Below are 22,066 nucleotides of genomic sequence, written 5' to 3' on the forward strand. Positions count from 1 at the left end.
GAGCTTTGACTACGGATGAATGAGTGGCGTTTACTTTTCAGTCATGGCTGCGACTCTTTTGAGATCGATTATCCCAAAACTTGAAGCGATCGTGGATCTCAAGGTGAGGTAGTATCGTCGGTTGCCGGCTATGTACAGATATGTACGGTAGATCGCGAGAAGTGGGTTGTTGGAGAAATCCTGGGTGGCGATGGGGAAAAGGGTGTTACAGATGGGTTTTGATTGAGGCTGTGAGCTGCTCGGGGCGGGAGCTTTGGGAACGTCCGGAGCTCGACCCTTTCTTTTGGACGAAATATGCGACGAAAAGAAGCAAGCGGACTTTGCAAGTTCTTTAGGGGACGGTTATATCGGAAACCGATTTAAACCAGGGGAACGCGCTTTAAAGAATGGCCATCCGGATCATGGGATGAGAGTGAGAGGCCTTGCCTTAGCTTGGCGAGGAGTTGGTGAGTGAGGACGGCGGTGACGTTGACCACGATTTGAGTCAGTTATCAAGTTACATCTGGCCGTATTCGAAATGAATACTCTTGATCAGTACTCAGATAGCAGTAAGCTCCTGTGACCCCTTAGTCCCACATGAACAATGCCTCGGCCCCGGAGAGCTCAGTCCGCCGCAAAAGCTCCCGGGTAGCTCATGAGAGCTGCATGAGAAATTGACTCTGCTCGCCGCGTCCAAGCTATTGAGCTTATCGGATGAAGCGGGAATAAGCAAGGCTTGAATACTTCGAGGGCTATTTCACTGCGACTTTCGGCAGACGTCCAGAGCTTATTAGCGATGACAGAAAAATGAAATGAATCTTATTGACCCCAAAAGCCATCACTTCATGAAAGAGCGGGAAGCGGAATGCCATCCGCTGCAGTACGTACCGCCAAGACCCTTGTAGCTCGGACCACTTGCTGACTGATGGCAAACCCCCCAAGCTTACATACCGCCTTCCGTGTGTGGATTTCGTGACGGCAGATTATCTGAGCTGCCGCAAGAGTGACCCTGTTTCGTTTGAACATCATCATCCCGTAATGGTGAATTAGCCAGCCCAATCACCACACTTATCGACCCGGCATCGAATATTTCTACAGCCCCGAAACAAAGCTTCGAATTTTGGATCGAACTGTCGAGCGGCCAGAAATCCCCAACATGGTACACGCATAGCTACAACTACGCTCGATAATGTGGCTCTCGGTGCCATCAACAGACAGCCTCACCCGGCCGCGCATCGCCGTCGCCGTCGTCTCCGCCATCGCCGCCCTCTCGGTCAGCTACTACGCCTACCAGGCCAATCAAGACATCTACGACGATGGCGTCGGCGGCCCCGGCCTACACCGCAGCAATGCCGTCCGCCGCACCCACAGACGACCCCGCCGAAACTCGCTGTCCTCCGAGGGCTCCCACGCCGACGAAAACGCCGAACTGGATGCCATCAACCCTCTCAACGACGGCGATACGATAGTCGACGGCGGCACTGTCGACGAGTGGTGGAATGACCCCAACGCTATGCAACCTCAGGCCCGCGCCGGGCACAACATCGTCAGCCTGCTGTTTAGGGTCTCGGAAGACAATGCTCGGCGCAACGCCTGCGTGCATAGGGGCTGCGCGTGTAATGCCTGCGGTATGGTTCCCATTCGCGGCGTCCGCTACCGATGTGCCAACTGCGCCGACTTCGACCTCTGCGAGACGTGCGAAGCGCAGGGCGTCCACATCAAGTCGCACATCTTTTACAAGATCAAGGTTCCCGCTCCTCCGTTTGGTCCTAGGCAGATGCAACCCGTTTGGTACACCGGCGATCCCGAATCCTGTCAGAGGAACCTGAACCGAAGTCTGATCGCAAGGCTCAGCAAGGAGACCGGCTTCGAGAGGCCCGAGATTGAGGCTTTCTGGGAGCAGTTCACTTTCATGGCCTGCACGGAATGGCGTGACGATCCGGACGAGCTTCAGGTTGCGATGGACAAGAAGACGTTCGAACGTTGCCTGGTACCCTCTGGTGGCTCTCGACACGCGACGCCGAATCTGATCCACGACCGCATGTTCTCTTTCTACGACACAAACAACGACGACCTGATTGGCTTCACCGAGTTCCTGCATGGACTGGCGTATCGCAAGCGGAAGGACAAGTTGCGCAAGATCTTCGAGGGCTACGACATCGACGGTGACGGCTTCGTCAATCGACGCGACTTCCTGCGCATGTTCCGCGCGTACTACGTCCTCTACAAGCAAATGCACCGCGACATCCTCGACGGCTTGGACGACCAGCTCATGGGAAGCGTTGAAGCCACCCAGTTGGTGACTAGCAGGCAACCTCTGAGTAGTCTCTTTGGCCGCGAGGGCAGAGTACCGCGTGCTGATGGCAACAACCGCAGCGAGGGGAAGATCTTCCACGCCAACGGAGATGTCGAGTTGGAGCCCGGCAGGCAAGGCGTCGTCGGCGCGGACAAGGGCGATACGTCAACGCGAGAGGATGTCCTGACCAGACTCTTTGCACCTTACATCGGCAGCCCTTTCTCGGGCCAGATGCGATCTCCTGACAGTGAACCCGATACCCCATACTGGGATGCCCTACTGAATCCACCGACCACCATCGACGATCTCCCGGATATCCTGAGTGGACAGCGTCGCGAACAAAACGTGGTTGACCTTGACTTTGAACTCGAGATGGGTAGCTCAGATGATGAAGACGATGTGAACAATAACTCGGACGCGGAGAATAGGAGTTCGACTGGTGCCGTCGCTGCCCAGGCGAATGGCTCGGAGAATAACGATAGAAGAGTGGACTCCGAACAGTTTTCAAATAGCATGCCTACAGAAAGTCAACTGCGGGCCCAAGTAATCAACCATAGGAGGCAGATGGCCCCCGGAATCGAGAAAAGGCGACGACAAGCCGCCAGGAAGCAACTACATGACAGATGGAAGCGGAGACAATTCTACCTCGACGAAGAAGAAGGTGGCCTGGCCCCTGATGGCTGGCAATCTGAGGAGGACGTTCTGGTTAGTCTCAACGGCGTGGCCGAGAGCTCCAAGGCGGCGCAGCAACCATTGCTGTCCCCTCGCTCCAGGTCGTCGTCAAAGGTCCGCTTCGCCGAAGACATGGACGACTACGACACGAGATCCAACCCCTCAACGTCCTCTAGAAGCGTGCCTGAACGTTGGGGTGGTTTCGAGATCCCAGACGAAGAGCGCGACGCTGGCAAGGAGATTCTCTACCAGGTCACCCAGCAAGCCTTCAACGAGCTGCTCGACGCCATCTTCAAGGACAAGGAGGACTTGGCCGTCAAGGCAGCGGCGACGCGGTCTAAGAGAGAGAAGCACAGGGCCTTGTTCGAGCACCTCACGGTCGACGAGCCGAAGCCAAAAGCGACCGAGCCGCGACAGCCTCGCAAGGCGCTCGATGAGAGCAAGCCGATTGCCGAAAGGTCTCTGGAAGAATTACTCTTGACTAGTGGTTACAGAGTTGACGGATCTGGCGACGGAGACGACACCAACGCTGTGGAGGAGCCTGAGAGGGTCGTTGAGGAAATCGACACGGACAACGACGACAACGTCGAGGAGGAGACCGTGGCGGTCGTTGAGGAAGTCGAGTACCGAGATCCCACCATGCCCCAGTTCCGCCCTAACAGCGATGCGCCCATTGACATCCCGATCCCATCAGACGCTACTCCGCCGTCCTCTGATGATTCATCCTCGTCGAAGAAGAGCTTGAAATCAGCAATGAAGAAGAAGTCGGGCAAATCGTCGAAGGAATCAGGCAACAGCATCCCCGACTTCATCCTCCAGGATTGGAAGCGTTTCGACCTCGCGGAGAAGGAGGCCGCCGACCGCGGCGGCTGGGGCAAGCTCAGCTTCGAGGAATTTGAGGAGATTTACAAGAGCCAGGAGAACGCCGGCAACAGACTCGACTATCTGGGTAGCTGGGTCGACTTCTGCATACCCTAGAACGGCAAAGAGGACGCGGATCCGGGTGAGCTGTTGTTGGATTTCTACGGCGACAATAACTTTCCGTGGTGGGCAGACCACCCGATGGTCAGCACCCCCTAGGAACACGAGAGTTCCGATACGTCTTCAGTCTCGACGTAGGTGACGCCTAGGGAGGCGGAGGCTCTCGGGCTTGACGGCGGCTATGGCATTGGTGGCCATGGCGTTCACGGCTATGATATTCCGGAGCGACTGGAGAACAGTGACGATGAGAATAGCGATGCTAGTGAAGAGAGTTACGAGGGAAATTTCGACGCGGGGAGCAGCGAGGGTAGTGAGGAAAGTGATGAAGAAAGCTTCGCCAGTCGGCAGATGTTGGCATCGAGGATCCCTTACTAGTGATGTTCAGGGGACTCAGACTGAGGTTGGCTCTGTTGGAGTTGCGCAAGCGTCACATGGAAAGAAAAGAGAGACGGTGAACTGAGCGCGGAATCAAGAAAGAGGCCGGAGGTCCCGGGGTATTGCAGTATCTTACCCACTTGTCATCAACACCAGCGAAAATCAGATTTTACAGAGCATGCATTCCCTAGGGTTTAGCATCAATACGAGAAGACGATGGCAAGGGAAAGCCACGTATGAGATCCTACATGGCGGATACCTCTGGAGGAGGATCTGTGAGCGGGCGAGCCCTGACAAGTCGATATCAACTTGAATGGCGTCGATGGGGGGAAGAGGTGGCATTGTACTTGTATTGTCAGAGGACGTCACGGACTGAATAGGGGCTGCAATTAAGGTGGCAGCCGCAGCAGAGATGATGGGGAAAACGTCTAGAGAAGCAGAAAAGTTTCTATTCCTAAAACGATAAGTGCCCAAATCAACGTGACAGATTCTCGCGAACGGCTATTACTGCGAGACCAGCATCTACCTAATCCACACATCCTTCACACTGCAAGCAAGTGAAAAGGCTCTCGCCAGCCAGTTTCTACACCCTCACACTCAGGGGGCCAGAATCCGGCCGCCCTCGGTGAAGATGGTCGCGCCCGTGACAAACCCATCCTTCATCAGATACAAATACGCCTCAACCACATCCTCCGGCCGTCCCAACCTCCCCGTCAGACACTTACTCCGAAACAACTCCACCGTCTCCGCCGGCAACTGCTGAAACAGCTCCGTCGTCACCGGGCCCGAGGACACCAGATTCACCCTCGCCGGCGCCAGATCGCACGCCAGGCCCCTCACCAAACCCTCCATCGACCCCGCCGCGGCGTCCGCCACGGCCCAGCCCGGCATCGGGCGGTGCGAGCTCGAGCCGTTGGTCAGCGTGAGCGAGGTGTCAGGGGAGTGCAGGACGTATCTCTCGGATTCCTTGAGCAGGCCCGCGAGGATGATGGGCGCGTGGGCGCGGAGGGCGAAGGCGGCGTGGATGTCATCGGGCTTTGTTTGCGGGAGGGGAGGCAGGGGAGGGGCGAGGTCTGCGGTGTAGATTACGTGGTTTATTTTGTGCTCGCCGTTGAGCGTAGCGATGTCGAGGAGGGCGGTGAGGTTGGAGCGGAGGTTGGCGAGGTCGGAGAGGTCGATTGTGTGGGTTGTGATTTGGTCCGGGGTCGTGAGGAGGGTGGTGTAGGTTGAGCGGAGGCGGTCTGCGGCGGCGGAGAGCTTGGTTGCGTTGGAGGAGACGAGGATCACGGTTGCGCCGTGTTCTATAGAGGCCTCTGCTGCGGCGTAGCCTAGGCCGGAGGAGCCTCCTATGATGAGGACGCGGGAGGAGCGGAGTTTGTTGAGGTATTTGAATTGGGGGGACATGGTGGATGGTTGGTTGTGGTGATGTTAGGTAGGTAGAGCTGGAATTGATGAAAGCAATGTGATCTAGCAGGTTAGCAGCAGGATCTTGAATCGGTTGAATGTGGTTTTGATACTGTTCTGGCTGATGGTGTTGTTATTTATCATGGACTGCTCAAGAGGACGTCCGCCGAGACGGACGGACGAAGAGAGAAGATCGGACGAGGAGGTTCCACTGAGGGTATAATATTCTAGCATCTAAATAAGAATATTGGAGGTTTGTATTAGCACATCGTTACTAGTTTCCGATAGTCCCTGAGCGGTCGCGTTATGGAGATGGTCTCCCGGTGTCAGATCACGGAACGGAAAGCATGGTGTCGGTTTCGGTCTCCGAGCGGATGAAATACGGTTGTTTTCCTATCTTTGAACTCGGCGAATGCTTCCCCTTTCTTGAATGACACAGTAGTCCAACGCTGGCGTCATTTAACGGTGCTAGCACGAACGTGAGGTTCCGTCCCAACTCCGGCCTTCAGCGCCGCGCATCCCGCGGGGCGGGTCGCCGGGTGGACCCACATGTTCCGGATGGTTCTCCGGATGTCGGCTCTCGACTATCGCCGTATTGGAGGAAGTGTGAGATTGACACGTCTCTGGCACGACCCGTGTCAGCAGTCATGAGCTGTGCCGTGGTTTATTGCGTGTCTGCGGTTCAGTTACTGATGCGGACGACTGTTGAAGCCGAGTAATCAAGTAAATGGCCGTGAGAGTCGTCGCGAGACGCACCCAGGCCATACAAACAACCACCTTCATAGGAGGAAAAACACCATTTTGTCAATAGGAAGAAGGGTTTCACGCAAGTTCAATCAAATTAATTCTTACCCAACGCCATGGTTGAGAACAGCCTCGCCTACCATGGTTCCAACTGTCTCAGTTACTTGGGACCGAAAGATTGGGGCGGCAGATCAGGCATAACATTGGACAGTGGTTCGTTGACTGAACGGACTACCCTGAAGACTGAATCAGGTCCTTGGAATACACATAGTCTGTTCACTGTGGCTGATGTGATTCTCAGACACGACCAGCTAAAGATGAGACGAACTCTGTCCTCTGACCAACACCAACACCAACTTTATATGACACAACCTGGCGACTCAGTCTGAAGCTGCTGAGGACCAAGTCAAAGTTGCATGGAAGCCAAATTGAGGACGAGCTGTTGTCCTCACAGAGTCCTTGTTAGAATGCGGAGTATTCCGACCGAGTCAAACCACTGCCTCGGGACGTTCGAGCGCCCGGGGCCGTGGAAATGGGGCCCGCAGACGATGCTTGATGCCAAGACCACTGGATAGAATGGCCCTGGCAGCGGATAGATGACTTCAGATGAGATCGTCTGGTGGCTCCCACCACCCACCGGAATGATCCGATCTTGGCTCAATTTGGAGAGATCCATCTACTAAACTTAAAAGTTGGTATGAAGTTGGCCGCGACTCATCATCATATCCGATGCTGCCGTTGGAAAGGTATAAAAGTGGCTACGGATCGTGAATAATTCTGAGTATCTATTTTCATCAGCCTCTGCAACCTACCAATACTTTTGACCACACACCTCTCATTCACCATGCAACTTTCAACTCTCATCATTGCTCTCGCACCTGCCGCTGTCATGGCGTGGTCGCACCCGGGATGCAGCAAGTCTGGCAACAGCTGTTTTAATTCTGCATTGGTGGAATACAAGGTATCTACAACCCCCTTTTATGAATGAATTCTTGGATGAATCAACGAGATATCTGACTTTTCGACAATAGTGCGGAACCGCACAATCTGATTGGCCTCCGTTCCCTCCTTGCGAGTCAGTTGATGCTGTAAGTAAACACTATGCCAGGCCCTTTCCACTTGCGTTTGCATGATTGCTGACATCTTCGTGACACAGGCTGTTGGCTACTGGTGCTGCCCACCTTAGCTTATTCGATACAGCGTTGTCTAATTGCGTATTTGGGTGTTTTTGTTAAAGCGGCAGGACAATCTAAGATTACATGAAATCAATATCACATTCATCGTTCAAGAAGATGGAATCTTATTGTGTGAAGAGTCAACTGAGATATCTTAGAGGTGGCTTCTCATCATGCCTTTGGGCATCATCTACAGACAGGCCTCCGTTCTCAATCGGACCTAGTTCCGTTCATGCCAGGCATAGTCTCGTTGCTGGGCGGAGGGCTAAAATCTCCAGGCAGAGCAGAAAACATGGCATCCGAAGTCAAGTTGGACACGCGTCCAAGAAGCTTCTCAAGCAGTCTGTAACCAGCACCCTGAGCATACTGTGGGAGTTCTACGCAAGAGTCAGTCACTCATCAGTCATTACGTATTGACGGGAATCTACTTAGCGACTTACCATGACCGGCGGCATACACGCGCGCAAAGTTTAACCCTCTCTGCTCGACCCAATCTCCAATCTTACCCGAAGAGCTCTGCGAAGATACGTCGCTGAAGGTCCTTGGCAAGAAGAACGTCTTGCTAGGGAACTCGCTGAATCCCTGCTGGCCGTTCCAGGTCATGTTCTGGAGCACCATCAGCGTCCCGTTAGTCGGCACGCGGTAATCCTGTTCTCCGCTGGCGATAATGATGTTGTTCGTGTGCTCGATGATCCTCGTCAGCGCACCCGAGGTGAAGGGGTCCAGACTCTGGTCGCTGGCGGGGCCGAAGGGGTCCTCGTCAGTGCACATCTGCCAGTCCTTCTGGTCGGTCGGGATGTGGACGGCATTCCGCATCTGGGGCATGTTTGGGTAGCCGTGCCAGGTCTTCTTGTCGAAACCGAGGGGAATACTGGCGTTGTCGCTGTATTGCCCGAAGCTGAGCGGGTCGGATGGATGAGGGCAGCCTTGAGAGATGTGGTAGATGTTGGAGCAGGGGCTGACTTCGGCCAAGCCAGCGTAAACCATGAGTGAAATCTGGCATTCCGCGCTGAGGTTCCCGGTAGGAAATGTACCGGAAGGCGGGAAGGTGAAGTACTTTTCTCTCATCTCAGCGTAGCCGCACTCCTCGTCAGCGGTGGTAATGGCCTGGTAGAAGTCCACTGGGTCGCCGACTCCAGGGTAGAGTCCCATGACGTTGTTGTACGTGTCGACATAGGGCTTGGTGACGGCATTCTGTCCAAAGTCATTGGGTATGCTCCGGATGTAGGGGCTGAACATGAGGGAACCGGCAAGGTTGTAATCGGCGCAGTGGTCCGACTGAATCATGGCGTCACCGATGTAGGGGATGTAGAATCCGGCGTAGCTCTCGCCGGTGAGATACGTCTGGCGGCCCTTGGTGTCGAAGGTCTCCATCCAATTGTCGTAGAAGCCTAGGAACTGCTCGGCGATTTCCTCCTCGGTCGTCCCGTTGAAGTCGCCAACAGAAAAGCCGGTGCCGGCAGGCTGGTCGATGAAGAGCATGTTGGAGAGCTGAGACCAGCTGTAAATGTTGTAGACGGGGCGGAAAGCGCCGGGGAACCAGGTAAAGGGACCGTTTTCCTCTATCAGCCCAATCCAAGAGCTGCAGCCTGGACCACCGTTCATCCTAGCGGTCATTAGCGATTTCGATACATGTATGTATAGCGAAGTTCTTCTCACCAAATCGTGACCTCGTCTGAAGCATTCTGGTTTGTGCTTGGGAAGTACCTAAAAGCAGTGGATCAGTTTAGGCTCTACTACAATGTGTCAAGAGCGAATTCGATGCAAATTACCAGAAGAAGAGCTCGCGGGTCTCATTCGCTTCTTTCGAAATAGGCATCAAGCCAGCATATGACTCTCCCAAGTCCCAGTCAACGAAGGGAATGTCCGTCCCATTGACGAGATACTCTATGATTTTTGTAAGTCTATGCGATCTAAATGAAGTCAAGTGAGGGGATTTTCATACTTTCGGTCTTGTCATTGAGGTGCTGATACTCACTGCTGCTCACATCACGTCGCTCCAAAGTACGACGTTTGAGGAGGGCTCTTTTCTCCTCCACAAGCTGTCTGACGGGGTTGGTGCTATCTTTACGCCAGCTAGCCAGAGCTGTGCAAGGCAAAAGTGCCAGCAGAAGGGTGCGGAGGAAAATCGATGAGCCCATGACTGATGGAGTTGACGAGGATGGACAAGAGGGACATAACTACTGGGGAATGGTGAATTGGATGCGCGTGGTGGATAAATAGACAAATAACCCTGGAATTAGAGTCAACAACACTCGCCCGTCTCTAATCATTGCAAAGTAGCACGAGCTGCAGTGTATGCATGCAACTACGATGAGACATTTTGGTGGTACCGGCCAGTGGTTATCCAACGGGCATGAAGGTCGCGTGTGAAGTACTCAATGAGGTAAACATAGGTACCCTTTTGCCGTCTGGTTGCAATTAATACTCTGCCGCTGAGTTCTCAAAAGCAAACCTCCTCATCTCAGAATATTCAGGTGTTACAATGACGTTCCTTGCGCAGAACGCCCCAGCTGGTGGAGAAACAAGGAAATTCCGACTCGACCGGACGGAGACGCACTTGTCAAGGGCTACCTAAACCCAAGATAAGAACTGTAATAAACCCTTGGCCAACGCGAGGGAACAAAAGACCAATGTGCGCCAACAAGTCTTGACTCGATCTTTTGCTGGCCAGTGCCCCCAAAATAAGCTCGAAATATGGGATGAAGTGACATCTCGATCGCCAAGAGAGATCAGATGCAGTTTGTTCCGTGCGTTACACCGGCGAGACGGCTCGCAACTTGGCTCGGCGATCATGTTGCCGGTACAGGGGTTAGCAAGGTCATCAGGTCACCTGAAAACCCCGCATTATCAGGAGGACAAATGAGAATTCTCGTATGCGTTCTTTTTCCAACGGATGGGTGCTTCTTGAAGAAGGAATTTGAGAGGAGAACTCTCATCTTGAGAGCGCCTTCTCACGCCGCAAGCATCTCAGCCAGCTGTCGGGGCTGAGAGATCCTGCTTCTTATATTGAACCCTCGGCGCATCTCCCAAGACAGCTCTGCATTCCGAAGGCTTCAGAAGGCATTTATTTAAATGAAAGTGTTGCGTTTTCAGTGATGTTGCGAACACGTTGTCTCACTTTGAGAGGCTACCTATTCCAGATATGATCAATAACGAACTGGGCTTGGAATACAGCCACAGCCAAGAACCATCATCAAGAACTCGTCCTAACATTCACCTAATGTTGAGCAACCCGGTAGGAACGCACGCATCAATTTGACGAAGACAGTAAAATCTCATGAGTTGTACCGGTACATTTTCAAGTGTATTCGCTTCTATGCCTTTTGATACAAAAAATATGGACCCTGCAGAGTGCCCCGAAGCCTTTCTCTATTCGTCGTAAATCACACAGACAACCTCTCCAGCAATGGAGATGTCGGCAATGAAGTCCTTGAGAAGACCGGTCTTGACATCACGGCTGATCACAACGACGCGACCGTCTGACTGAAGTCCCACAGCAACCTGATCTCCGGCCTTGTTGATGGAGAATTGACGAGGGATTCTGCCGCCAGCAGGGTAAAGCTGAGTGAAGTTCAAGTGACCGGTCTCGTGGTTGATCGCGAAGGTCGCCAGTGCATCGGACTGGATCTCGGTGCTGTTGGTCTTGTCGAAGTTGGGGATGCTGAACGTGCTCACGTTGCGCGAAGAGATGATCAAGTACTCCGAGTCAGGCTATTCAGTGTTAGTACTGCACCTCAATCAAATCCTGCGATACCAGACTTACAGAAATGTGAATTTCAGCTGCGGCAGCACCAACCGGCACCACGTTATCCGGCCCGTGAGTTCCAACCACGAAGACCTCCTTGAACGCCAGAGTCTTGTCTTGGTTGTAGGTAACCTCGTAAGTGGTGATTGTGTTTCCGAGCTCAGCAAGGACGAAGAAGTAAGTCTTCTGGCCAACGACGAGGAACCTCGCGTGTCGAGGTCCACTGCCGACCGCCACGCTGAGAGGGGTAAGAGGCGTCAACTCGTACGAGTCCTGGTTGACGCTGAAGATCCGCACAACGTCGGCTCCCAGGTCCGGCACTAAGACGTACTCCCCCGTGGGGTCCAGGATGGCTTCGTGGGGATGCGGGGCATTCTGCGCGGGCTTCGGCCCCGGTTCACTCAGCGCGTACGTCCAAGACTGCAACCGCTTGATGTCGCTGGGGTCCGCGACGGAGAAGACCTCGAATGACGAAGCCGGGCTGAAGTTTGAATGTGTTAGTACAGCCGGAATGATGGTTTCGCATGTTTTTCGAGTCGTCTTTCAAATTGACTGGGGAATTCGGCCGGGGTTCTCATGCAGCTGACTTACTAAGACGCGAGCGCGATTCCACCGCCATCCTTGCCGTACACAACAGAACTGACAGCACCCTTGATCGTCTCCAACTTGCCGAGGGGAGAGAGGGTACCGTTCTCAGACTTCTCGAAAGAGACCAATGTGCCATTGGGATTGGTGAGACCTCTGTCCGCGCAGTACAAGAGAGACTTGTCTTGGTCGAGGGTAAGCCAGGACGGGTTGGCAGCGCATTCTCTTGTCTCAGAGATTGCCTTGAGAGACGTGCTACCGGATCCAGAAGACTGAAGATCGAGAGTCGTAACCGTTCCAGCGTGGGAGGCGACATAGAGCAGGGTTGACGATACAGGCTGGACCGACATGGCCGCCAGAACGCACGCAGAGGTGAGTTTTCTCAGAGACAACATGATTGACGATTGCTGCAAACACTGACGAGCCCGAAAGACCTGATGAACGCCATATTCAAGCTGGAAATCACGCCTCTTTAAGAACTTCTCGACGACATGGTCGGAAATGCGACGCTGGGTCTCCGCCGAGCTCGTTTTCCGTGCGGGGTCGGGATGACCCTTGAACGAACAGCGGATTTTCCACCTATTAATCTAACCGGCTCATTGGTTAGACGATTGTTTTTCATGGAATTGGAAATTGCTTGCTCGCACGTGGGAAGTAAATCCAGATCGCGCCGCCGATTCTTGCGACCTCTTGGCAGGGGGGATAGCGGATAAGGTTTGAATAAGGATGCTCTTGGCGGCGTAGTTGATAAAGGGGGGGAACACCAGACGAACGATCGTCCAAACCAATGGTGAGAGAGCTGCACTCCGCATTAAAGCTTGATCCCACCGGCACGTCATTAACCTTAAGTCTTCTCCCGTCGGTAAGTCATCAACCTCAGTTTGCATCGCCTCTCTGCGATAACGACATGTCTTGGCACTGAAGCTGCTTTTTGATGAGAGCGGACTCCGAAAGTCCTTCAGCCGACGGCACGATGATGCAGATGGAACATGCTGCAGTCCGTGGCACCATCATGGACTTTTGATGCTTTCATTGTAAGTTTGCACCAAGAAACCTGCATAACTCACATATGAGAGACGGTAGCTTCAATTTCAAGAGTAATAGGCGAAGTGGGGATTGAAAAGCTGCAGATGGACTATGTTGAGAACGACACCTGGCTCATTTACACCATAAACCGTGCAAACCATTCCAAGAACTGATCCGGCTCCGTCTGAAAGTACTTGTACCCATACAATCGCGTAATCGTTCCCCGGATCCAATGTAGCCCCTTCTCTGAGATTGGGATGTTGTCGTACGCAGCCTGGACGTCGCTGGGTCGCGTAACGGGGTCGTCGTGAACCTGATACAAGAACGCCGGCACTCGCACAGGTTTGGCATCAGGCACCGGCGACATCTGATCGACGCGGCAGCTCGTTCGAAGGAAGAACCGACGCTCAAGATCTTCCATGTACGATGACGGAATCCCCAGCATCTCCAGGCCTCGATCGAATGCCACTCGCAGCGTCAACGGCTGAGGCGCGACCATACAGCGGACGCCCTCGAAGACCTCCGGACGGCGCTTCATGGCTGCCGTGGTCGCGTTGGCACTGGTGGGACGAGAGTGTTCCACGGCTCCAGGTGCCCTGGCAGTCCGGCACGGTTGCACCAACGGGGATGGTTGGCGATGATGATATTGTTGGATCCCTTGCAGGGTATGAATCAGCCTTCGAGGGGCACGTCGTCCTCCGATGGGAAGAAGATGTCCTCAAACTCAAGGCCGGCTTCGTCCGGGAAGTGCATGATGGGTGCGAGAGGCCATTCTCGGAAGCCATCGACCATCTCTTGAAGGATGTTTGCAATCTCTGGTTCGGATGGCGCCATGTTGTAAGTCGCTACTGAGAGCGGCTATTTCCAAGATGTAATGGCTGCCAGGTTTCCTTGGCCGTCAGCATCCTTCGGGGTATGGCAAGCTACAAACCCGGATGATCGCACCCGTTGTCTTACTATTTCTATTGGAGTTATCTCAGCACTTCGTTCGTGATTCCCGACACAGCCGGACTTAACATATTGCTACTGCCGTTGCAGTTTCTCGCCGTGTAGGGCCGTTAAGTCCAGCTTGGCATCTTTTGAAAAGAAATCCGATAGCCGGATAAATTATTAACATTACTATTGTCAACGAGACTTATTCGATTTACATCGTCCTAAATTCAAGCCTAATGAGTGATGCTTTTCCAATCCTTTCCTCTTACGCCTGACCCAGACCCAAATCAACCCAGTGAGTACTAGTTCGTTCGTACAGATGTACGCAGCTTTAATACCAGCATTCTCGTTGTCATAAAGACGTTAAAAGACCATATGATTACCAACAAGAGTGTGAGGCAAGTCGACCATACCTTGAAGGCTTTCGAGTCAAGTAGTTTGCCCAGCTGTATCGCAGCGTTCGTATATACGCCCTACAAGGTGTTTAGCAAACTTTCAAAACAGTCCGAAGAGCAGCTTACCCATGGGAACACCAGTGCCCAGCCAGCTAGTGTATACGGCATGCGTGTCGGCCGCCGCCCTTCGAACAACGCGTGCACGATTCCCATGATGGCAAAGAACCACCAAAACGTGCCCAGTCCCCAAGCAGCGAGGCCCGCAAGCATGCTGGAGTAGCCGACAGGCGCGGCGGCATCCGCCGTTAGGAACGTGCCGCTCGCATACGAAGCGAAGCTACCCTCAACAACCGACCGCCCAAGCATCTGCAGGGCGAAACTAGACTGCCCCCAGGGCCCGCAGAGGATCATGTCCTGGAACGCCTTCTTCTTCGGAGGCTGGTAGTTACCCAACAGTCTGGCCCAGAACAAAACGTCCAGGGCGAAAGCCAGAGGCAGCGCCATGCCGATGAGCAGGTACGACACGATGATGACGGGGATCTGCTGCTGGCTGCTGAGCATGGCAGTATTACATATCGTCCCGCCCCCGGCCGCTGCCGTCAGGGCCGCGATCAACGGGAGTTGTGTCGCGGGTGAGATGTGGGGGACGCCTGAAGGGTAGACCTTGATCAAGATGAACGGCAGGACGACGCTGATGACGAGAGCTAACGAGAACGCTATCCACCACAGCACGTAGACGATCTTGCTCCACGGCCCGCCCCAGCCCGAGACCAGGGTCAAAGAAGCCATCTGGATGATTGAAGTGAATGCGATGGAGACGCTGGACAAACCCGCGAGCTCGGATTCATCATGCTTGAGGGCTTGGAAAACGCGCCGTGGGTATAGTGTAAGCCGGAGGAGGTAAAAGCTGACCATCGAAAAGAGCAGTACGATGGCTGTCACCCAAAAGAGATAGGAAATAATTGTGAGGCCATTGAAACGGTAGTCGAGCTGTTTCAAAAGCGTAGCTAGGATTGCGGTTCCTTGTGGAATCAGGAACCACTGGGAGGTGAAGTTGCGTATTGATGCGCGCACCGCAGATCGTTCGCGGCGATCGGGACTGGTTGGTGGTAGTGCATTCGGGGGCTTAGTACATGAGCCCAGGGGCATATTGATATTGATTCGATGGAGCTTGGAATAAGGTAAGAAACCCTGCAGGATGAGGTATGATGCAGCCGTCGAGATGGGTGTCTCGAAATCGATGATTGACTTCTTGGCATTGATTCAGCTCCTGAACTCGAGAGATAAAGATAAAGGGACGGGGAGAGGAGGGCAAGTACAGGTTAATGCACCGGCTTGCATCCCCGAGGAGATCCAAGATCTGCCATCAGCCCAGAATGGAAATGGTTTGAATCGCAGCTCATTCATGCCTGTCTGCTGTCTTGCCGGGGTGTTCAGATGGACTTTGTTCTCCCGGCAATTCGGGTCTATTGTGCCTATTGTCAGTGGCTTTGTCAGGCTCAAACCTGCTGTCATAGCGTAATGATGACGTCCAAGAGTTGATAAGTCAAAGGCGTGGAGTGGTGGGCTAACACCATTCAAAAAGGTCCCCATCAATACCGTTACCGATCGTATCATCGAACCCCGGAAAAAGGAGAACTCGTCGGGAGACAACAATCCACGCACACAACCCAAAACTTACACGTCGTTTTTACTTGGTGGTGGGCAGCCAGCCAGCAGCAGCGATGGGACTACCGCCCATGAGGCCACTGCTGCTAGCCGGGGGTAAACCGACTCGGACGGGCACACCTAAACACCTTCTCCGCATGCCTGATGGAACACCCCTGTACCAGCGCCAACTGCGACTTCTCCGGGCGGTCTTCCCAGAGCCGCACACAATCTACATCTCATTGGCGCCGGGTTCTGAGACGGATGACTATCTCGAAAGTTTACTCGCCGTCGAATCCGACCCGACCCCTGAGAATGAGAGTGAAAATGGCGACTTGAAGGAGCCGAAAGTCAGAATCTTGCGAGACAGACACCCACCCAGATCTCGTTACTCCGCGGGACCGGCCGCCGGCCTGCTCTCCGCCTACCGATACGACCCGTGGGCCACATGGGTTGTGGTCAATTGCGATTATCCTCTTCTTCCCCCAGACGCCATTTACCACCTCATGGTCAAACGCGACTCTGTCCCGGTGACGTGTTATCGCTCGACTGATGGGGACTGCGAGCCGCTGTTGGCCATCTGGGCACCGCCGGCCATGGCCCGGCTGGCGGAGCGGGTCGCTCGGGGGCACCCGTGCCCGAAGGAGGCCGCAAGGGAGTTTGATGCATTAACGTTGGACGCGCCGCCTGGCTGTGAATGGTGGCTCACCAACGTGGATGAAATGGAAGAATTGGTCAAGACGATTGAAGAGAAGAAGCTTAGGTCGCTAGAGCCGGCCGCTGTTGAAGTCCCGAAAGAAGCAGCATAGTGTATGATATGTGACTAGAGCGGTTTTTGGAGATTTTGGTCGTGTATATTCTATTCCTGACCTGAGAGATCCAGACTTTTCAGCGCCATGTAATATCTTCAATCTGGCGAATACACTCATCACCACTCAATCATATCCTTCTCATTGATCAAATTCAGAAAAATCGGCAAGCGGATAACTACGGTTCGATCGATTTGAGCGTTTGATTAACCCAAGAGAAGTACTCCAGATGCGCTGTCTATTCTGGACAGCTTTCTGGCGGTCTTGCTTCCATTTTTGTAAGCTTCCGGGGGACATTCGGCGCGTGTGGGGTGACCCCGCCATGTTTCGGAGCCGAAAGCGGGGCGGCCGATAGCGTAAGCATCCGGAAGCGGGTCAACAGCAACATCCGACAACATCCGACGACGTGAGACGGAACTTCCGGCAGTCGTCAGGCAGCAACATCGCCAAATAGGCTGCCATTTTCACGCACCAAACAAAAAGGCATTAAAGTTCCTCGATCGAGGCTGAGCATTCATTCGAACCAGGTCCAGCTCCTCCAACATAACCCACCGCAATGACCAACATGTAAGCCTAAGCACCCTCCCTCCGTCCCCTGACGGCATGTGGGGCAATGCTGACAGACATCCCCAGGGATACACATGAGACGACCACGACAAACATGAACGACGGTTCTCGTTTATTTGAACTTCCTTGGGAAATCAGAGAACGCATCTACGAATACTACCTATCCTTCGACCACAATGACTTTGGCGACACGCTTCGGCCGCTGCACCTCTACATCGAGCAAGGGGGTTACTCGAAGCCAATCCCGCCGCTCATGCTCACCTGTAAACGCGGCTACCGAGAACTTCACCAACGAGTGCACTCCGACGCCCTCATGAGAGTCCACACGGCCGGCTGGGGCGACCGGCGCATTGGCTTCGCCGTCCACGGCACGCTTCGCTTCGAACGCCTGCGCCGGCTGTACATCCTCGTCGCCATGGAGTATCCTAACTGGAATCGCTGGCTGGGTATGTTTGGCGAAGTTGCGCGGCGAGCGAAGAATCTGTCGGAGCTCGTCGTCGACTGGGAACCGAGGCCGAACAGCACCAAGGGCTGGGAAGCCAAGCTCACTGAGAAGAAGTATGACGAGTTCTTTGGTATCGTATCAGATTTGAAGAATCTTCAAGTAGTCAGGTTTCATGGCGTTATGCCGTCTGGGTGGCGCGAACGATTCGAGAAGGAAACGACGGCAAGGCTTGTTTGTCATAAATCGAAGTGGTGGAGGGAACCGGGGATGGAGTAACCAGCAATCAGATTAGCTCGACCAGGGAAACTTGAGTTCGTATCTCTACTTAAACAATATTGAGTGAGGCAGCAGCAGAATTTGCTTTCTGAGAACTCCAGATTTCGGGTCTTCAGATAAACAGCCTCAGGTCCCCACATTCCTGATGTTGCGACCAAAGTCTTGTTTATCCAATGGCATAATAGTTGTGAAATCACAAACTAGGGACTTTGTTAGGCTCGGCAGGTAAAGCTTACGTGAGTCTCTTCCAATCAGAATCCTGTAGATTTCTTGCTGATGCCGTCAGCGCCGGACTGGGTTGGCGACAGGTACTAGCGCTGATCAGGTTGAACCCAATTGACCATTCTTGAATCAGAGTGACGACGTTTAAGAGGCCGATGGAGCTTGGGCTATCAGAGCCGACCGCTGTTGAGGTTGCAAGAGAAGTGGTGTAGTGAATGATGCGTACGTGGTGTTAGACACGCAGTGATTTTCTGAGGAATCCAAATTCCGGCGAACTGTGAGGTGATTACCAATTCAATCAGGTAAAAACAAGGCCCCGTCGCTCAATTATTTGCCGAATCTTGGTAGAATCAGAAGGCGGGCAACCACAGCTAGAAACATCTGGGAAATTTAAATTAACTAAAGACAAGTAGCCAAGATGCGCTGTCCCGGGGTGCCTTTGTAGATATGTGGGATGACCCACCCCGGATTACAAAGCCCGAAGCGGGGCGGGAGAGCGTAAGCATCCGGAAGCAGTTCAACCACCAGTCATGATTCAGACGGGACGGGAGTGACCGCTTATTTAAAAGGTCGTCAAGTCCACTTCCAAGTGTCCGAAACTGTAGGATCCCAACATCGTCATCGTCCTAAAAAGAACTCGGCATACCATGGCAGCAAACACGGCAGAAGAGACCCTCCTCGTCATCGGAGCCGGTCCTCTCATTGGGCGTTCCGTAACAGCTCTCTTCGCGTCTAAGCGCTACACTAAAATTGCCCTCATCGCAAGAAGGGAAGAGCAGTTGCGGCTCGAGAAGAAGGCCGTGGAGGAGGCTGCACCGAGCGCGACGGTCAAGACTTACGCCGTGGACATTACCGATACCGAGGCCTTTAGCAAAGTGCTTGAGAAGGCAGACGCAGAAATCGGCAAGCCCTCTTGTGTTTTCTTCAACGCCGCACGGGTGGCACCGTCTGAGATGCTCGCTCTGGATGTGAAGGAGATTGAATATGACTTCAAGGTAAACAGATGGCTTGCACATTGCCGCGTACACGGGGTCGGCTGATTCGACTTGTCTAGATCAACGTGTCCGCCTTGTACGCTACCGCTCAGCGCTACGTTCCTCACCTCACTTCCCTGGCCAAGTCGAGTCCAGAGTCAACGCCGGCAATCATTGTCACGAGCTCGCTACTGCCTTCGGAGCCTATTCCTGCTGTCTTTTCTCTTTCCTTGGTCAAGGCAGCCCAGCGTAACTTCGTCCAGACTCTGCGCATGTCTTACGAGAACGAGGGTGTCTACATTGGCCTGATCAACGTCGGAGGTCCGGTTTCTCACGATCATGAGGTTTGGAATCCCGATAACATTGCCAAGAAGTCATGGGAGTGGTTCTCTCAGATCAAGGATAAGCCTTCATTTGAGGTCAAGATTTGAATCGTCAAGAAGCAGGTCAGGCATCGACACATGCCATCTTTATTTATATCACTTTATGGCCTCGTAATATCATGGGAATGATGCTTCGCTTATGAAAGAATATGATGAGGTTCTACCTTTAATTCCTCATTTGTGCTTGAATAAAGAAACAAGGATGCATGCCTTCTTATGATAAGCTCATGTCAGATTTGTGGCTACCACTACCATGTACATCTTACCTTTCACGAATTTCAACTTGTAAGATGAGGTGAAGATCTTATTTAGAATGCAACACGAAAGATCAACCTTCATCTGAAGTTATGGTGATAAATGCTCACAGGCACAAAACCTTAGCTACCTACCTTATCCTCAAGTCACGCTCTTGCCTCTTTTGAAAGGAATAGAAATCTCTTCTTCCATCTATCTCGCCTGGCCAGCCTTCCAAAGCTTGGGCCACAAAGAAGGGCTCAGAAAAAAATCAATTATTATTCGGCTAACTTGGATCGCGACTTTTCCCTCCGTCGATAAAAGAGGCAGGAGCCACAACCATAAAACAACACCCAAATTGCTGGTTGCGTTCACAACGTTGCGTTGTGAGCTCAGTTGCACCGCTTTCTAGTTTTGTTTTCCTCTTCATTCTTTTGCACCCATTTGCCAGCTTCAGCAATTCATTTGCTACACGCCAATATCGCTCACCATTCGCTTCATTCACCATGGACCTCGACCAGCGCAGGAGAATGCGCATCTTCTACGCCCCAGCCACCTGCGGCGACTTTGATCTTCCGCATCAGTTTCGGAATGATCCAACTGGACCATGGTGCACCGAGTATAAGATCGCCTGGCATATCTTCAGCAACGACCACAAGGAGTACTGGGGCGGCTCTGGGCAGACCTTGTGCCAGACCTGCACTACCCAGGAGAGAATCCACAAGAACAGAGACTACATGCCCTGGTCTCAGCTCTTACTTTTCTTCCTATTCAAGTACTGCGCCCTATTCCTCTTCTTCTGGGCGATTTGGGTGGGATATCTCAAACTCATGAAGGGTGTCTGGGCACATGGAACCCTTGAAGTTGCCGGAGAGGTTGCTGCCCGTCAGGAGTACTCCCTCGCCAACGCCATGAACCTCGCACATTGCACTGCCCATCTCCAGAAGCGTGGCATCCTTGAGCAGGCTACTCAGCGTCGCATCGACAAGTACAACCAGTACTCTCAGCTTGTTCTTCGCAACGTCGGTGCTGTTCTCGGCACCAATCATGAGATCACTGACGGCAGCATCAACTGGGATTCTACTGATGCCGAGATCTTTGCCACTCGAGACGATGGCTGCGTCCTCAGTGCGGAGAGCACCGAGGGTCCTTTCTGTGAGTTCAAGCCCTCTACCATTCCAGGCTCATTTATACTGACTGTATGATGATAGACGTCGAAGGAGAGCATGTCCGCTGGGCTCTCTGGGATAATGAGTCCGGCATCCCCATGTACCTGGACCTTCAGATCATCGACACCGAGACCTGCGAGCCCGTTCCCGACATATGGGTTGAAGTCTGGCGTAAGTAATCATCACTCGACTTCTCTGAGTACTCACTAACAGCAAGCAGACGCGAACGCCACCGGCATCTACTCCGGCGTCATCTCCGGCTACAACGGCGCGGGCGAAGACGACCCCGACAACGCCTTCACGACCTTCCACCGCGGCATCCAGAAGACCAACGCCGAGGGCGCCGTCTGGTTCGGCACCAACTTCCCGGGCTTCTACTCCAACCGCACGCCCCACGTCCACATCATGACCCACGCGGAGGGAACCGAGGCGCTGGCCAACGACACGGTCCAGAACAACGTCGCGACCCACGCCGGCCAGATGTTCTTCGACCAGGGGCTCGTCGACATGATGCGCGAGCACGAGCGCTACAACTTCAACACCCAGCTCTTCATCGAGAACAAGGACGACGCCTACTTCCGGCAGGAGGCGGAGTTCACGGACCCCGTCATGAGCTACGTCCTGCTCGACCACGAGAAGAGGAACATCGAGGAGGGTATTCTTGCTTGGAAGTTGGTTGGCGTGAACATGACGAATGTGCGAGAGCTGAGAGTCGCCAACCACCTTCAGGGTTGAACTGCAGAGAAAGAAAATACTTTGGAACAGGAGAGAAGGAACGGAAGGTTTGTCTGAATAGTCTACGCATCTCATAGACGAGAATTCATTAGGGCAGTAAATGCTGGCCCATCAGAGCACGCCACATTCTCTGCTATTCCGTATGCTCCGAAGGCCACCCTGAAGATATCATCCCTGCTCTTTCTTGGAACCAACTTGGGTCCGCCCGTCCATTTATGATGTAGTGTGCTTCGGCTCAGCCAAGCTGTTGTTCACTCCTTCAGAGGCTTACGCGCATAGACCAAGTGCCTTT

General features: G+C 53.4%; 9 protein-coding genes across 9 annotated transcripts; 4 read left to right on the forward strand and 5 right to left on the reverse strand.

Annotated features, from left to right (window-relative positions):
• Nucleotides 1-1,168: 1,168 nt before the first annotated feature.
• Nucleotides 1,169-3,925, forward strand: CkaCkLH20_05724 (uncharacterized protein; the record flags this gene model as incomplete). The annotated part of the gene is made up of 1 exon (XM_038888442.1): nt 1,169-3,925. The coding sequence occupies one exon, from the start codon at nt 1,169-1,171 to the stop codon at nt 3,923-3,925; it is 2,757 nt and encodes a 918-aa protein (XP_038746339.1).
• Nucleotides 3,926-4,900: 975 nt separating this feature from the next.
• On the reverse strand, nt 4,901-5,707 carry CkaCkLH20_05725 (short chain dehydrogenase reductase family; the record flags this gene model as incomplete). Its single annotated transcript, XM_038888443.1, has 1 exon — nt 4,901-5,707. The coding sequence occupies one exon, from the start codon at nt 5,705-5,707 to the stop codon at nt 4,901-4,903; it is 807 nt and encodes a 268-aa protein (XP_038746340.1).
• A 2,129-nt stretch (nt 5,708-7,836) lies between these two features.
• CkaCkLH20_05726 (uncharacterized protein) lies at nt 7,837-9,767 on the reverse strand (the record flags this gene model as incomplete). The annotated part of the gene is made up of 5 exons (XM_038888444.1): nt 7,837-8,003; nt 8,067-9,232; nt 9,286-9,333; nt 9,399-9,513; nt 9,605-9,767. 5 exons carry the CDS (start codon nt 9,765-9,767, stop codon nt 7,837-7,839), a joined length of 1,659 nt encoding a protein of 552 aa, XP_038746341.1.
• Nucleotides 9,768-10,998: 1,231 nt separating this feature from the next.
• Nucleotides 10,999-12,354, reverse strand: CkaCkLH20_05727 (extracellular aldonolactonase; the record flags this gene model as incomplete). The annotated part of the gene is made up of 3 exons (XM_038888445.1): nt 10,999-11,340; nt 11,393-11,855; nt 11,966-12,354. The coding sequence occupies 3 exons, from the start codon at nt 12,352-12,354 to the stop codon at nt 10,999-11,001; spliced, it is 1,194 nt and encodes a 397-aa protein (XP_038746342.1).
• Nucleotides 12,355-13,121: 767 nt separating this feature from the next.
• CkaCkLH20_05728 (uncharacterized protein) lies at nt 13,122-13,523 on the reverse strand (the record flags this gene model as incomplete). The annotated part of the gene is made up of 1 exon (XM_038888446.1): nt 13,122-13,523. The coding sequence occupies one exon, from the start codon at nt 13,521-13,523 to the stop codon at nt 13,122-13,124; it is 402 nt and encodes a 133-aa protein (XP_038746343.1).
• Nucleotides 13,524-13,657: 134 nt separating this feature from the next.
• CkaCkLH20_05729 (malic acid transport) lies at nt 13,658-15,462 on the reverse strand (the record flags this gene model as incomplete). Its single annotated transcript, XM_038888447.1, has 3 exons — nt 13,658-13,843; nt 14,332-14,391; nt 14,440-15,462. 3 exons carry the CDS (start codon nt 15,460-15,462, stop codon nt 13,658-13,660), a joined length of 1,269 nt encoding a protein of 422 aa, XP_038746344.1.
• A 656-nt stretch (nt 15,463-16,118) lies between these two features.
• CkaCkLH20_05730 (molybdopterin-guanine dinucleotide biosynthesis protein a) lies at nt 16,119-16,769 on the forward strand (the record flags this gene model as incomplete). Its single annotated transcript, XM_038888448.1, has 1 exon — nt 16,119-16,769. The coding sequence occupies one exon, from the start codon at nt 16,119-16,121 to the stop codon at nt 16,767-16,769; it is 651 nt and encodes a 216-aa protein (XP_038746345.1).
• Nucleotides 16,770-17,430: 661 nt separating this feature from the next.
• CkaCkLH20_05731 (short-chain dehydrogenase reductase sdr) lies at nt 17,431-19,684 on the forward strand (the record flags this gene model as incomplete). Its single annotated transcript, XM_038888449.1, has 3 exons — nt 17,431-18,012; nt 18,885-19,274; nt 19,334-19,684. The coding sequence occupies 3 exons, from the start codon at nt 17,431-17,433 to the stop codon at nt 19,682-19,684; spliced, it is 1,323 nt and encodes a 440-aa protein (XP_038746346.1).
• A 692-nt stretch (nt 19,685-20,376) lies between these two features.
• On the forward strand, nt 20,377-21,774 carry CkaCkLH20_05732 (extracellular dioxygenase; the record flags this gene model as incomplete). Its single annotated transcript, XM_038888450.1, has 3 exons — nt 20,377-21,025; nt 21,082-21,210; nt 21,260-21,774. 3 exons carry the CDS (start codon nt 20,377-20,379, stop codon nt 21,772-21,774), a joined length of 1,293 nt encoding a protein of 430 aa, XP_038746347.1.
• Nucleotides 21,775-22,066: the final 292 nt, after the last annotated feature.

This window comes from Colletotrichum karsti (assembly GCF_011947395.1).
Source record: "Colletotrichum karsti strain CkLH20 chromosome Unknown Scaffold16, whole genome shotgun sequence".
Taxonomy (NCBI): Eukaryota; Fungi; Ascomycota; class Sordariomycetes; order Glomerellales; family Glomerellaceae; genus Colletotrichum; species Colletotrichum karsti.